At 36.8% G+C, this 16,638-nt stretch overlaps 1 protein-coding gene across 1 annotated transcript; it reads left to right on the top strand.

Annotated features, from left to right (window-relative positions):
* Window positions 1-1,835: 1,835 nt before the first annotated feature.
* LOC132048771 (uncharacterized) lies at window positions 1,836-13,590 on the top strand. The gene is made up of 3 exons (XM_059439457.1): window positions 1,836-2,357; window positions 2,458-2,656; window positions 13,232-13,590. Exons 1-3 carry the CDS (start codon window positions 1,836-1,838, stop codon window positions 13,588-13,590), a joined length of 1,080 nt encoding a protein of 359 aa, XP_059295440.1.
* The last annotated feature ends 3,048 nt before the right edge of the window (window positions 13,591-16,638 follow it).

The raw sequence follows: 16,638 nt of genomic DNA, 5'->3' as shown, positions 1-16,638 counted from the left end.
AAGAGCAGCATAAAATAGGGATAAAAGTGCAAATGATCCTTTTTTATTGGGTGAAGTTCATAAATAGGCATTTTCTGGATTAGTAATTAAAAAATAGCAACAGATTTAAATGTGGCTGAAAGAAGGTCATTTTTTAACATGAAGAGAAAATTTGAACAAAAGGCCCCCGACTTAAAAAGTGCAAAGACCTACTTCTTCAATAGCAATAGATTTGAATGTGGCTGAAAGATGGTCATTTTTTAACATGAAGATAAAATTTGAACAAAAGGTCCCCGCCTTAAAAAGTGCAAAGACCTACTTCTTCAAACAGTATTTCCCATTTATGAACTCCATCATGATTAGAGACCTCGTTATGACATTTTCCATTACTGTGAAATGCCTAAGTAGCAATATGTGTGAGGCTCAAGCTGCTAGATTTAGTGCCCAGTGGTGTATACATCATGGTTACACCAATGTAGTTTTAGAGCTAGACTTGCAAATTGTTACCAACATGCTTATTGACAAGTCTACAAACAACTACAAGATGAATAGCGGTTGATGTCACGGTCCAAATTATGGAACAGGCTAATTAATGTCTCCATTTCTCCTTGTTTCAAGAAGGATAATTAAGTCGCAAATTACTTAGCTAAACTCTTCAAATCTCACTTGGTGGAATTATACTGGATATGTTATTGTTGTATTACTTTGCTAAACTTGTGGCTCTCTCGTGAAAGAACTCTTACTATTTCAATTTCCAAGAGCTCCCCAAAAATGCTAAGGGTCCTCTTCAATTGGACAAGTGTCAACTTTCAAATATTAGAATTACGTACGATAATGTCAATTCTTTTTTTAAGGTAAGGTTTGGTTAGCCATTCTTTGCGTTGTATTTCGAGGTAAGGCATAGTTGCCCTCTTTTGTCAATATATGCATGCAACACCTATTTTAACTAAAGAAAAGGATTAATTATAAAATGAAAAGCTTAAAACTATAACTGAATAACTAATAATCACTACAAAAAAAAGGTAATTTGCGGAGGTTGAAAGTTGCAATCGCGGGGGTTTTAGCCTCAAAAAGCTCTAGCTAGTATACTGAAATTTTTTCTTATGCTACTTCAAGAGTGTCATTATATTTATAGTAATAGAGAGATGACTTTTCAGAATAGTCATGTCTTTGCACTAATAGTTATGTCTATTTCATTTAAGACCTCCTAATAGTACAAACTAATTCAACAATCCCCTATAAATTTTTGTTAGCTACGAATAATTTAACGGCGAAGTTTGTAGTTAATTTCAATTTTTTTTTGGTACTGATTTGATCTTCTTGAGAGCGGAGAAATTTAAAAATAAAAGAAAAGTGAAAAAAGAAAGTTAGAATATAGAACTTCTCTATTACTAGTAGGAGTGGGAGTGGAGTATGACTTGGGAATAAGTCACTTAAGAAACTCAATCATAGCATAACTAGGAAACCCCATTTTTTTGAGGCTATTTTATTTTAAAATGGAAAATCCCCTAATTAAGGTCGCCTCCTTTCCACCACTTGCCACTCTTCTTCGACCCCTTTCCACCACTTCACTACCCCTACCCCCCCCCCCCCCCCCCCAACTCATCTCCAGCTCTCCTAAACCCTAAAACACAAAAAAAGGCACTAGTAGTATAATATTCCACTCTTTTACACATATCTATAAGACTATAACCTGTACACAACTATACTCCACCGCTCCTTAACGCAACTTCCAACTCCCCCACTCCCTAATTCCTTTTATATATAAACTTCAATTTAGCCCCTCCACTCTCTCACTCAACTGTTCTATTCATTCCTCCTAAGAATTCTGAATTTGATAGCAAGAAAAAGTGTTAATGGCTCTTGAAGCTTTGAAATCACCAACAACAACAGAAGCAACACCTACTAGCTATGATGAAGTTGAAGTTCATAATTTGGATTCCAATTTGGCCAAGAGAAAACGCTCCAAACGTCCTCGCAATGAAATCCCACCAACTGAAGAGGAGTTTCTTGCTCTCTGTCTTATCATGCTCGCTAGAGACGGCCGCACTAATAATTCTACTCATCCTGATAACAACAACAACAACATACTCAGTGTATTCCCACAAGTGGGGACTCATCATGATAATAGTAATACTCTTACTACTGCTACTAGTGTCCAAGAGAAGAAGAAAAAAATAGTTCAAGAACCGATAGAGCAATATTCTTACAAGTGTAACGTGTGCAACAAGGCTTTTCCTTCTCATCAAGCACTAGGTGGACACAAAGCAAGTCACCGTAAAAACTCCACTGATGACGAAAACAACAACATACTCAGTCTATTCCCGCAAGAGAGGACTCATCATGATAATAGTAATACTATTACTACTTCTACTGCTGTACAAGAAAAGAAGAAACAAATAGTAGTTCAAGAACCGATAGAGCAATATTTTTCTTACAAGCGTACCGTGTGCAACAAGTCTTTTCCATCTCATCAAGCCCTTGGTGGACACAAAGCAAGTCACCGTAAAAGCTCCACTGATGATAACCCTTCTACATCAACTTGTGACAAATAATTCCCACGAGCGTTCTATTTGTCACAAGTGTTTTCCAACTGGTCAAGCTTTAGGTGGACATAAGCGCCGCCACTATGAACGCAACCTTGTTGGTGGTAGCCATACTGTGATATTGTCGGAAGGTGGTGGATTAAGTTCTACCGACTCTTCACTTTCAATACATCAATTAATATCGGATTCTCCAAAAATACACTATTTTTGAAGAATCCGACATACAAGTGTTAACATTTTTGAAGAATCCGAAAGCGTGAGAAGGTGGATCGATACAAACAAGGCGGGACTTTGACCTGAATCTGTCAGCGTCACCGGAATTCCCATTTGACTTGAGCGTTGAATGTGAAGGGAAAAGTCAACTTCTAGGTGAACAAGAAGTAGAAAGCCCTATGCCTTCAAAGAAACCGCGTTTATTGTTTTCGATAGATCGGGATTCTCAAGGAAATTAAATCGAACTGCTAGCACATTATTGAACTAATGTGATTTTTTTTCTTTTTTGAGAAAAAGAAACTATAGTTTTATTTCCCACTTTCGTTAGGACACTGTTTGTTAGAGAGAGGAGGTCATTATATTGGTTTTGGACTCTTTATTGGTTATTCATTTGTTCAGTTGGATCATTGACACAAGAATACAGAATTAATGGAATGGAGCACAATTTTGTTGCTCTACCGGCCTTAGTTTGTTTGGTATTACAAATTGAGAGACAAATTATTCTTTTCATTTTTTTAAAAGGCGATATTAAATGTTCTTAACTAGGAAAGTGTATGATTTATGGTATTTAATTTTTTATTGGTTTCTCAATGTGTACCGGTATTTATAACGAAAGATTATGAAATTGTTATTCGAATTGAATTTAACTTATCAATATTCATTATATAAGTGTACCTTAAAAAGGGAAAATTATCCAAAGCTCATGTGTGATTGTAAGGTGGAAAGTGCGAGACTTCAACATTATCTTTGAGTTTCCAGGGTAAGCATGGCCGTCCGCTGCCTTGAATAAGCATGGCCGTCCGCTGCCTTGAAGACTTCTCTATCATTATGTCCTATTTCTATTCAGAGACATAGACACTGAAACTTTTAGTTGACGAGTCAACAAGTTAGGTAGGGCAAGGCTTATGGGGTCAAGTAGATCAGAGGCAACAAATGAAAAAGGGTGGCGGTGCATGCAATTGCACGACGTACAAGTGCTAATCATTTAGGTGATTGCCCCATGTGGAGTTTTATCCAAATCCACGTTCTAGCCATTTATTATCAATAATACCAATTAAGTCACTGATACAATTCTACCTAGGAAACTCTAGAAAAACAAAAGAACAAGAAAATCAAAATAAAGGGTGGATGAAGAATAGAAATGGAAGAGGATAGATGGATAGATACTTGACCCAAGAGCAAGAAATTTATGGGCAAGAAAGGGTATATTAAACCCTAACCCTTCCAATCGGATTTACAAACCCTAGAACCTAAGCAATACGAATCAACGAACGACTCAAATGAATCCACAAATGAGCAACATTAAATTCGATGAAAATAAACAATTCACTTCACAACTAGGAAGCAACACTTGGTTAACCAACCAAACAATCTATATTAATCTAAAGCTATCAACTACAATCTCTCATAAGAGTTTATTCATTCAACATAATCTAAGTAATGAAATGAAAGACAAGCTATATACAAGCTAAGTAAAGAAGACTAATACGCAATTACAATGCTATGAAATAAGGGCCTTGTTTGGCTAGTCTTCTTAGTGTAGTCTTCCATTCAAGAATTGGCCTTCAATGGCCAAACACGCCCCTTCTTGCATAGATGGCCCTCTAATCAACCTTGCATGCATGGCCTTCTTGCAAGCATAACCTTCATTGCATAAGTAGCCAACTCCCGATCTTGTCCAAGTTTGCAATTGTAGCCAATTTGCATAAATGTCCCTATTTGCACGTTTGGCCACTTTGCGCATTTGGTCCCCTTTCTAGTAGCTTCTTCTTCAATCAACTCCCAAGCCACCTTCCACACATCATAAGCCATCTTATGTGGCTTGTAGGAGCCTCCAAAGGCCTTCAATGCTATCCTTATCATCCATGCCGCTTGTAGAGCTTGAAGTTCCATAACTTGGCTTTGGATCTTTAGATGAAGTGCGCCATGTAGGATCATGTCAGTCACGAACAGCTGGGGGCTTGCCCCTCATGTTTTGTTTAATCACATCTTTTCTAGCAAAAAATATGAGAAAGAAAAAGAATTATTCCTTTTCTTTGCATAACTTTGTATTTCATATAAGGATCCAAAACGATTATACACTTTACACTTGCTAAAATTTTGAATATGGTCCTGATTTAGCAGACCTTCTCAATGGAGTAATAATTTGACATAATCATGTCATGAATTAATTAAATAAACAAAAAAAAGTAATTGTGTTCCTTCTTGTTTCTTGATCTTTTGAGCAAAAAGCTTGGCACAATTGAAAAAATAAATATTAAATTATATGCACTATCAGTACAATATAATCATTATAGCAAGTTGTTACTCTACTTTTTAAAGTCATTGTATAATGCTTGTCATGAAGACTTATTAATTTAACCTAGTTATTAGTGCATAAATATAACTCAAACTGAAAATAGCTACTAAGAGAAGTGGAAGAAAAGCAAGAGAAGTTGAGTGGTTGAGCATGAAGTGTGTGCGTAATAAGCAATGCTACGTATTGAGTATACGTACGTGCAGTGCAACAAGCCAGCGTCAACTAATAAAGTGGAAGTTTTATTCTTCAGTGCTGCACTACGCGGTCTTGAATCGTTGAATTGTTAATTTAAGTAGAAGTAATCCTTTTGCTTTGATCTTAAGATAACAAACACATGATGATGCATAAGCCTGTTAACCGGTTTGAACCGGACCGGACCGGTTAACAAACCGGCCGGTTCCGGTTTAACCAGTTCCGGTTTACCGGTTAAAAACTCGAAACCGGACCGGTCCGGTTCAAACATATCCAAAACCTCTTTTTTTAATTTTTTGTATAGTGTATATATATTATAGTATTTATTTGTAGGTATATATTGTATATATTTATATATGTATATATAAGTTTATAAGTAAAGTTTATATATATATATATATTAAGTTATAATGCTACAATATATTAAGAATATATATATATATATATATGTATATATATTATATATATATATATATATACCTATAATATATTATATATATATTTATATATATATATATATATATTAGGTTATATATATATATTTATATATATATATATATATATATATATATATATATATATATATATGTTTAAGTTATATGTATACTATATATATATATATATATATATATATATATATATATGTTTAAGTATACTATATACTTGTGTATATATATATATATATGTTTAAGTTATATGTATACTTATAACTTATATATTATAACTTAAGTTATTTATAGCTTAATTTTTTTTCTAAGTTTATAAATTCGTATTTTATAAATTAAGTATATTTATATTATACGTATATTCTTAGTATATTTTACTTATTTTTCAAGTATATAACTTTCTAGTTTTTAATTTAAGTAGATGTATATTATAAGTATATTCTTAGTATATTTTAGGTATATTCCTAACTTAATATAAGTAAAAATATGAACACAAGTAAATAGAAGAAAGCTCAATGAGCCATATATTTTATTCATTCTTGGATAACATTTATTTGCAAGTTGTAGTTTTTTTTAACTTGCAAATAATACATGAGTTGCAAAGAAATAGTAGAATAATAAAATCACCAATTCTCAATCATTTGGTTAATTTCCCCCATATCATATTCGGTCATGGAGATATCTTCAAAGTCTTCCATTTGGTCCGGTCCACTTGCTATCAAATCTTCAATCTCTTCCTCTTCGTCTTCCTCCGCTTCTAAGTTTTGGTTGTGTCGCTCCGATCTAATCCAATCGCGAATGCACACTAGTACTTGCAAGCTAAAGCCGGATAATGAGTGTCTATGGTCTCCAATTTGTTGTCTTCCTTGGCTAAATGCACTCTCCGAAGCCACGGTTGATACTTGAACCGTAAGGATATCTCGAGCCATTCTTGAGAGTATCGGATGACTTGCCTTGTATTTCTTCCACCATGCTAAGACGTCCAAATCATCTAGTTCCTTGATATCCATATTTGGCTGCATTAAATAAAAGTTATATTCATCAAAGTTTGCATTAGAAGAAGGAGTTGGATGTGAATGTAAAACTTTTAAATGCGACAAACCCGACAAGCCCTTTTTGCTACTTTGAGAAGTAGTAGGGCGTGGAGCAACGGGTGTAGCATGTTCTTCCAAATTAGAATAATGACTAAAAACTTTTGTAAACTACATCAATAGCGAGTTCGGCTTCAGCTAATGATGGTTGAACTCCCTCTTCAATTTCTAAAAATGTATAAATTTGACCAACCAATGCTCTAGTATAAGACATTTTTAAACAAGGATTTAAAAGAGAACCCAATATAAATAAAGTTTGGATGGGAAAAAAATACTTCTTAAATTTTGTTGTCATATCAAAAATAGCCGCTTGATAACCGGGTTTATATTTATACTCTTGTAAAACTCTAGCTATTTCCGCTAAGTAGGCTAAAATTCCGATTACCGTGGGATAGAATTGTTTAGAAAAAGCAAGAGTTGCATTATAAAAATTTTCTAAGAGTTCAACACATTCCTTAACATCTTCCCAATGCGTAAAATTTAACCAATCATCATTATTAATATTATATTTATTGTGAACTTGTTGTATGGGAATCCTATACTCATATGCTTGTTGTAGCATAATGTAAGTGTAGTTCCACCTAGTCTCAATTTCTACTTGAATTTTTCTAGGTCTAAGGTTATTTTCCACACAACAATTCTTAAAATCTCTAAGTCTTCCCCTATTAGCATTACAAAAAATAAACGCAACCGCATCTCTAACTTTTTGAATAGAATCGTCAAAGCATACAAGACCATCTTTAACAATTAGGTTTAAAATGTGACAACTACATCTCACATGAAAAATATTTTTTAGCGGAGGGTTTAATTCTCTTTTTAAAAGACCAATCGCTTTTGTATTATTAGAAGCATTATCTAAAGCAATACAATTAAGCATTATCTTTCTCTCACGTTCAAAAGATGAAAGTTGCCGAGATGAGAATGTTGAGATTGGGCACACCGGGGTTTATAAGGTGGGAGTGGCCTTAAAATGTGAAGAGCGAGAGACACGGATGCCCAGGTGCGGAGGTGTGAGAATGGATGGTTTCTAGGCATATTGGGGAGAGGTGATTAGGCGGGACATGGCGCGAAATATTAGATAAGAGGGTTTGGAAGACCCATTAGTAGATAGTCTCGTTATCCTTCCTTATTAGTAGGCGCATTATCGCGGTATAATTTCTTGTTTTTAAAAGACTTTGATTATTCTATTTTATACGTGTCATTTGCATTTCCATATCTCTTTGAATTTCTTACCCTTATCCGACCTCTTTTTATGCTTTTTATTACCTTGGTAGGAGTAAGGTCTGCGTACACTCTACCCTCCCCAAACCCCACGTTGTGGGATTTCACTGGGTTGTTGTTATTGTTGTTGTTGTATCTAAAGCAATACAAAGTGTTTTTCTATAAATGTTAAAAAATCTCATAATAGTAGACATTGAATCCGCTAAAAATTTTCCATCGTGACTACCTTTCCCTTCATCATATAAAAAAGCTATAATTCTTTTTTGCATAACCCAATTATCATCAACCCAATGACATGTAATAGTAAAAAAATCTAACTTGTTAAGACTAAGATCCAAATTAGCGGTAAGAGAAACATTACAATTTAAAGAATTAAATACATGGCACAAATAAAATCTATATTTTTTATACAAATCTATAACATCCGCTCTACAAGTACTTCTAGGAATACCCTCAAATAACGGATTATAACAACGTTGAATGTAAGTAACAAACCCCAAACCCGAAGGAAAGGAAAATGGTAAACAATCATAAGCTACCATTTTAGCTATTTCTACATGCTCTTTTTTCTTGTCATATATAAAATTTTTACCGGTTCGTGGGTCTATCGTCATTTGAATACCCCCCACATTTGAACCCGTTTGCTCTCCCCAAACATCCATATGTTTCTTTCTCATATGACCATTTAGTGTACCCGTTCCACCATCCTTACTAGTTCCTTGCCTAAAAGCAAATATTTGTTTACATATGTTACATTTAACTGTTTGGCTTTCCTTATCCTTAGTCATAAAACTCCAAATTTTAGCGGTTGGCTTACGAGTTCTAGGCGGTTTATCTTGTGTATGTGATTGTGCAGGACCTGTATCTCCTATGGGATTTTCGAGGGCTTGTGTTTCATCATCATCATCATCAATTTCATTAAAAGTGTCGGTATAATGTTGTTGCATTGCCTCATGACCTAAAAGTGGATTATTTCCACCAACATCAATACCTAAATTAGGTGTTTCTTCCACAAATGTTTCTCATTAAACCCACCCCTAACAATACCACTACTACGATAACCACATCCAAATCTCTTCGCCATTATTAAATAGAAATAATTTAAATCACACTCAAATAAGTCACAAGAAAATAAATTGCAACAAATTAAATTGCTAGAATTAAATTGCGTAAATTAAATTGCAAAAAATAAAGATAGAGTTGGAACGAAGGTACCAAATTGCCGGACTAATTTCCAACAAAGTGAAGGCGGCTAGAATTGCAAATCTACCAAAGCTACTTCGATTGTTGCAAAATCACCAACTCCACCAATAATATTATAATTGCAAAATTAATAATTGAAACTATAATAAGACTTTATAATATTTAATTGAGAGAAATTTAAAGTGGCTAATTGTTGCAAAGTAACTATAATTGAGAGATTGAGATTTGAGAGAAAGAGAAGAGTGAATTGGTGTGGATTAAAATGGAAATGGAGAGGGGTTTATATAGGGGTGGGGGATAGGTTAAAGTGTTAAAAAAAAAAGTTTGGGGGGTTGGGGGGCCAAAATATGGGTTTGGGACCATTTGGCAACGGCCATTTTTGCAAATGGACTGTTGGCCAACGGTCCAAATTAGCAGCCCAACGGCTATAATTTAAAAAAAAAAAAAATTAATTCGACCGGTTTAACCGGTCCGGTTCCGGTTTAACCGGTTTCGATTCCAAAAAAGTAGAAACCGGACCGGTAGTTCATATACGGTTAACCGGTTCAACCGGTTCCGGTTTTACCGGTTCGATTACCGGTTTGAACCGATTAACCCGAACCGGTTAACGGGTTTAATGATGCATTTTTTTTTTATTTTTTTTTGGTTATTCAGATCATAGTTTATATTAACAAAGAGACTACAAGGGGCGTATTGTTGTGGCCCAGCCACCATAGTACAGACAGTAGATTTATTGGCCAAGCTATAATTATTTACAACAGTAGGACTATTACTAAGCAACAGTTGATTGATAAGCGGGGGGGTATATTCTTTTGTTTTTTGAGTTGTCAACTAAGGGTGTGTTCAGTATTAAGTTTTTTAGTTTTCTCATATTCGTTTAGTCAAAAAAATTTGGCAAACATTTTACTTAATAAATAAGTTTCTTAAAATTGAAAAAATAACTTCTCTAATTAAAGTAGAAAAAACAAATCCAGAATTGACACTTCACCAACCACCCTACCCCCATCCAACTACCATACCCCAACAACTCCCACAACCCCACGAACCTCCCCACCCACCACCCCCACCGCCCCACCCCACCCTAAATTTTATTTTTATTTTTTAAAAGTTCCTAATTTTTTTTTTATTTTCTACACCACCCATCCTCCCGTCCACACTCCCCGCCCCCTTCCTACCCCACACAAAAAAAAAAAATTTGAAAAAAAAGTTTTTTTGTTTGGTTTTTACACCAACCCACAACCCCGTCCAATTTTTTTATTTATTTAACTTTTCTACAACTTCCCCACTCCCTCCAAAAAATTAATTTCTTTTAAAAGAAAACGGTTTGAAAAGTTTTTTTTTTCCTTTAATTTTGGTTTTCTACGACACCCCACCCGCCCTCCACCTCCCCCCCCCCCCCCCACAAACACCCCACCACCCCCTCCAAAAAAAAGGGTTTTGAAAAGCTTTCTTATATTTTGATTTTCTACGACACCCCCCCCCCCCAAATCCCTCCCCCACACCCCTAAAAAGAAATTTAAAAAGTTTTGAAAAAAATTCTTTTTTGATTTTCTACACCCACCCAATCCCCCCCCGACCCTCATACCCTTCCTGAATTTTCTACGTCATATTTAATTATACCTTTATAAAATATTTATAAAAATGGAAAGTTTGTGTGGTTAAATTTGGTGTGGGGTGGGTGGTGGGGGTGGTTGTGGGGGATAGTGGGTGTGTGATGGGGTGGATAAGAAAAAATTTCCCATTTTTATAAAAGTAAAATAAAATATATGAATTGGAAATTTGGGAGGGGGTGGGTGCATGAGTGAGAGGGTTGGATAGAGCGGTGTTGTGGGGCAGGGATGGGTGAAGTTGAAGTGCGTTGGAGGGTGGTGGTTGGTGGGGTGGGATTTAGTTGGGGGTGGGTGGTGGGTGGTAGGGGTGGGGTGGGTTTGGTGGGACATAGTGGTATTTTCCGAAAAAATGTTTTCTACCAACCAACCGAACATGAGAAAATAAATAAAAAATTCACTTATTTTCCACTACCCAACCGAACAGGTGAAAATAAGTAGAAATTCACTTATTTTTCAAGAACACATTTTCCAGGAAAACATTTTTCTTGGAAAACATTTTCCTTCCTACCGAGCACACCCTAATTTTGTTACTAATCTGCTTTGCTTTGCTGGAATAGGCGGTGTGGTGTTCATTACCTCGTGCGCAGAAATTTTATTGTGTAGTCACATAACCAACATTACTTATATTAGTCTAGTTCGTTATTCGACAAGTGGACTCATGGGTCTCACAAGTTTTTTTTTTAAAACAAAAAATCAAAAAGACATTATTAAAGTCCATATTTTTCCTAATTAAGATGCTTAGCTAAAGGAATTTAAAACCTAAAAATAAAATTAGATCCTAAAAAGGCATTACTTTTGCAAGAGTATATTTGCAAAAGTAAGATATTTTATTATTAAGACACTTGAAACGTGATGCCAGTCTACGTGATTTTCTTTTATCAAATTCAGATATACATGGTATATACACATTTAGATGTGCGACGACATTTTCACAAATCCTACACCGCACCATCACTACCACTACTAGAAAAAGTTGCTTTTTCCACCGACATTCAATGGGAAATTTGTGCTATAAATATGATTTTTCCACCTCATTCCCACCGAACCAGCTCACTGGGAAAACGCATGGTGGAAAACAGGTTCTCGCTGAAACGCTGGGAAACTTCATAGTTTTTCCATGTGAAAATACTACTATTTAAGTTTTTCCCACCGACATTCAGTGGGAAATAGTCACTGAACATTTTTCAGTGGAAAAATATAGATTTTTTAGTAGTGTACAATACCTCACTAACCACTAGTTATTCCACTATAACAATACAAAGTATCATATCATATCATATTAATTAAAACAAAGAAGAGGGAAGAAATATAAAGAAATCGGCCATTTACAATGGACACATACCGTTTAGATCCCCAAAAAAGGATAAGCAGCAAGAAATCAGAGATCATAGCTCTAGTGAGTCTTTTCCTTCATTTTTAGCTTGCAAGACCTTCAAATTTTAAGCTTAGCTTCTTCTACTTTAATGGCATTTTCTGATTTCTTTTTCAAATATTATCAACTTAGGTTAGGAATTTCAGCCTTTAGATTCATGATCTCAATGTATGCTGGTCCAAACAAACTTTTGCAACAAGCAGCCACGATAATAATTTACGCACCTTAATCGAAATTCTAAGTGATTATTGTATTGGGTAAAATTCGTACCCGGGCTAGCTTCTGCAACCGGGAGCTCAGAGAGATCGGGAGGATCTCCGCAACTGGTACCTACTCCCACCTACTCGAGTCATGTCAACAATCTCGATCAGTGCGCCGTGGCAGAGAAGCATCTGGGGGTACAGTTAGGTCACATCAGCAGACCGTTAGGGTTGAAAAGTCTTGTTTTGGTTTGTGTATAGATAGCTTATCATGTAAGCTAAGACACTCCCATCTCGTCTCTTGTAACATATTCCTTACTTTTTCTCTCAAGAACAATATATCCTCACACATTGATTATTTATTTTGCTAGATTTTCTTATTTCTCATGCTTGATTCTTCCAATCTAACTGCGTAATCACGAAAACCTATCCGAAAGGAGAGTTTCCGGGATTGTATATGACCCACTTGTCTTCAAACCCTTGAAATACAAATCTTTAACTGATTATCCGTTTTCCCTGGAAAATAGTTTGGCATCGTCTGTGGGGATAGACAGCTGTGGAGTCGTCCTGATTTATAGCAGAGACTCTCAGAGAAACACACGCTCATTCTGAGGTTTTTAGCAACAGCGTTACACTCAGCCATGCCTGAGTCAGGAAGTAGTTTGTCAGGAAGCAGTATTCCTAAAGAAAGAAAGGATCCACGAGGCTCGCGACCAAGGGAACGACAAAATCCAAACAGAGAACGTGATTAGGCATTAGGTGAGCGGGAAGAAAGAGAGGAGATGACACCACCCTTGTCGAAAGGCCGTGACAAAGCCCCTATCAAGGAGGGCCATCTTAACCACTCAATGAAAAGCAGGGAGATGCTCCACAAGGGCGTTACTCAGGGAAAAAGAAAAGACGCCTTCATCCTGTGGTAGAAAGGATGTACGGGAAGAGGCACCCCTCTCGGGGGCCACCCTGGCCGCGGTCCTAGCAACTAATAGTGCGAGGATGGAGCGTATGGAGAAACTCTTAAACTCTCTGTCTGGCACGGCACCAGCGGAACGCCCTTTGAACGACCCAGAGATTGTAGAAGCACCAGAGACCTCTGCGGAAGACGTGGAGCAAGCAGTGATGGAGTTAGCCAAGCAAAACGTTGACCTGGTCAGACTTTTCACGGAGAAAGAACTCCACGATCGAATGAGCCAAATACTGGGGGCTTCCCCTATCTTGTAAGGAGCGGAAACGAGGAAGCATGGAAAAATACCTTACAAGTCAAGCGCAGCTCCCGCACCAATCCCTAGAAATTTTAGAATGCGGGAAATACCCAAATACGATGGGACCATAGATCCAGAAGACCACATAACGACCTTCGAAGCAGCAATCACAGGGCACGATCTCAAACAGCACGAGAACGAATTAGTCATGCCAAAAAAATTTAACCAAACGCTTATAAAGGGAACACTTTCCTGGTATACTCTTTTACCCGCAAATTTTGTTTACTCTTTTTTGCTATTCTTGCAGATGCCTTTGTGAAAGCTCATGCAGGGACACGAAAAGTCAAAACACACAAGGAAGGCGTCTTCACTATTGAGTAAAAGGTTGAGTAAAAGGAGGATGAGTCGCTCCGCAGTTATGTGGAGAGGTTCCAACGGGAAAGGATGACCTTACCTACCATTCCGGAGGATTGGGCGGCCACGGCATTCAAAGATGGTTTAAACACCGACAGCTCAGATAAGTCGAAGAAACTGAAAGAAAGTTTGAGGGAATTCCCAACCAAATCCTGGAATGAAGTAAACAACCGGTACATGGCTAAGATGAGGATCGAGGATGATCTCATAACAGAGGCCCGGATCGAAGTAAGAAGAAGGCCTCAGGACAAGCCCAAGGCCACCCTCCTGTTCAAACAGTGGGGCCCGAGAGATTGGTATGAGCCGTATGCGGCTAGTCCCCTCCGAGGAACGAGGCGCGAAACAACAGGATACAGTATGATCAGGGCCACCCCAGGAGAGATAGGGAGACACCGCGCCCAGAGATTCGAGTCTGCTGAGCGTGGAATCCTAAAACTTTAGAGTGGAATTCAGAGAATTGGTCATGGCAATGAAAAATATGGCAGAGGCCAGGTTCCCGATGGTTATAAGATCTAACCCCAACCGGCGGGATATGGATTTGTGGTGTGAGTGTCACGCTATTTCGGGGCATTTGAGGCGAGGATTGCAAACATCCCTATTATGAGGTCACAGACTTGCTCCAAAGGGGGCATTTGAAGGAGTTCTTTGACAACCATAACAAGCGTGATCAAGAAAAAGGGGGCCGGTACTTCACTCATCAAGCCAACACCCCAAGAGAGAATCAACGTGATCTTCGAATGAGAGGTAGCAGGAGCAGTATCCCAGGATTCGCAGCGATATGATCCCTCCCCCACCCGCAAGGTTGGGGGGAGGGGAGATCACCTAGAAGACTTTATCGCGTTCAACCATGCAGAGGAAAAAGCCGTTGGCGCACTGGTAATAGCCCTGCAAATCTTGAATTTTAACGTCAAACATGTGCTTATCGATCTAGGTAGCTCCGTAAATATAGTACAGCTTCGAGTGCTCCAAGAGATGCACGTGGCGGAGCAGGTGATCCTGGTAATAAATGTTGACACCTAATTTTCACCTCATAAGATGCGTATTTTAATTTTTAAATTTTTCGAGTCAAAGACGGAGCAAGGATGCACCCTTTAAAAATAAAATTTTAAAAATCCCGAGAAAATTGCAAAAGCGACACTTAATTATTATTTTATGGAAATTGACAATCACGAGAAATTACGAGTTATTTACTTTCACAAACATGTGTTGGAATGAAGATAAAAATCCTGCTCCGTCTAAATCGGGAAAATTACTAATTAAAACGACGTATGAATTACGGCTCAATTTTGACCGCAGTTTCTCACATTTAAAAATATTGCTTGGAACTATGTCAATATGGGGCTCGTATTTTAAGACTACGTATTATAAGTCTTGTTTTCATCAAAAGTTATTTTACAAGGGAGTTCTAGACGAATACGTTTTTAGGAGTATGTATTTTATTTTTAAAATGAGTACAATGTTTTGAAAAGGGATTTTCATTAAAGAGAGGGGTTCATTTAAACATTTTAAAAACTAGGGGGGAAGTTATTTAAAAAAGGAAAGGGGGGGGGGGGAGGTGGGGGGGGGGGGAAGTTTAGTAAAATAAACTTTCCACCCCCACCCCCCTCCCTCTTTTCTCACTCTCACCACCCGATCTTTTCACCTCCTCAGGCGATTCAACCTAGGGTTCTGCCTATAGCAGCTCTTCCAAGGCGATTCATCGCCATTTCTGGCTGAATTTTTGAGGGTTTTTGTTCCCAATCGTGAGTTCTTATGATTCCCAGGTTTAGTTTCATGTAAATTTCAATTTATGGTCTCGAATTTGAATTATTTATAGGATGTTGCTCAGGTTTTCTCATGTACATAGTTGCCATGGGTGGGGCCTCAAGCCCTTGGCCAACTTGTGTGCTACGTACAATAAATGAAGGGCCTAGGGTAATTTCCCACAAATTCCCTCAATTTGAGTACTATTTCTAGGGGATTCTATCTTGTTTTGTACAATTCTAGTACTATTATACCGTTAGAATGTAATAATTTTGTTTTATTGATTACAAGGCATACTATCCTAGTATTTTCTGATTTTTATTTAAATTTTTAGGGTACAATTAGTTAGATTTTAGTTGTCTTATGTGATTTATATGAAATTCTGTTGAATATGGTACGAATTAGTACAATTTGCTGAAAATTTTGTTTGTCCTTTACTGAATTTTGATATTGTTTGAATTAGGGTTTAAGAATTGGGGGGAAATTCGGTTATTGACCTGAAATTATTTTCATTTTTATCCCTAAACCCTATTTTTGTGCTATAAATAGAAGGACTTAGTGTCGTTTTTAGGGGGCTTTTCTGGAAAAAAAATCTGAGAATTGGAAAAGGTTCCAAACTCTCATTACTAAAATCCTATTAATATATCAAGTATACTATATATATACTACTGAAATTACTACAATATATCAATACTACACATATATTATCCACAAATATACTACAATATATTAGAAAAATAAAAAACAAAGGGCTATTTTCAAGGGTTAAGTGTTCGAATTGTTGAAGTGTTGATCCGATCTCTCTATTTGATTTTTTGGTTGCCCTACAGAAAGGTAATACCCTATACTAGTTCATCCTTTTCCTGTTTTCAATCTATTTGATGCATTATCTTGTTCATATTTGATTTTA

This window comes from Lycium ferocissimum, chromosome 3 (genome assembly GCF_029784015.1).
Source record: "Lycium ferocissimum isolate CSIRO_LF1 chromosome 3, AGI_CSIRO_Lferr_CH_V1, whole genome shotgun sequence".
NCBI classification, from domain to species: domain Eukaryota; kingdom Viridiplantae; phylum Streptophyta; class Magnoliopsida; order Solanales; family Solanaceae; genus Lycium; species Lycium ferocissimum.
Note: the sequence above shows the minus strand (reverse complement) of the source record. Positions and strands in the feature narration are given on the sequence as shown.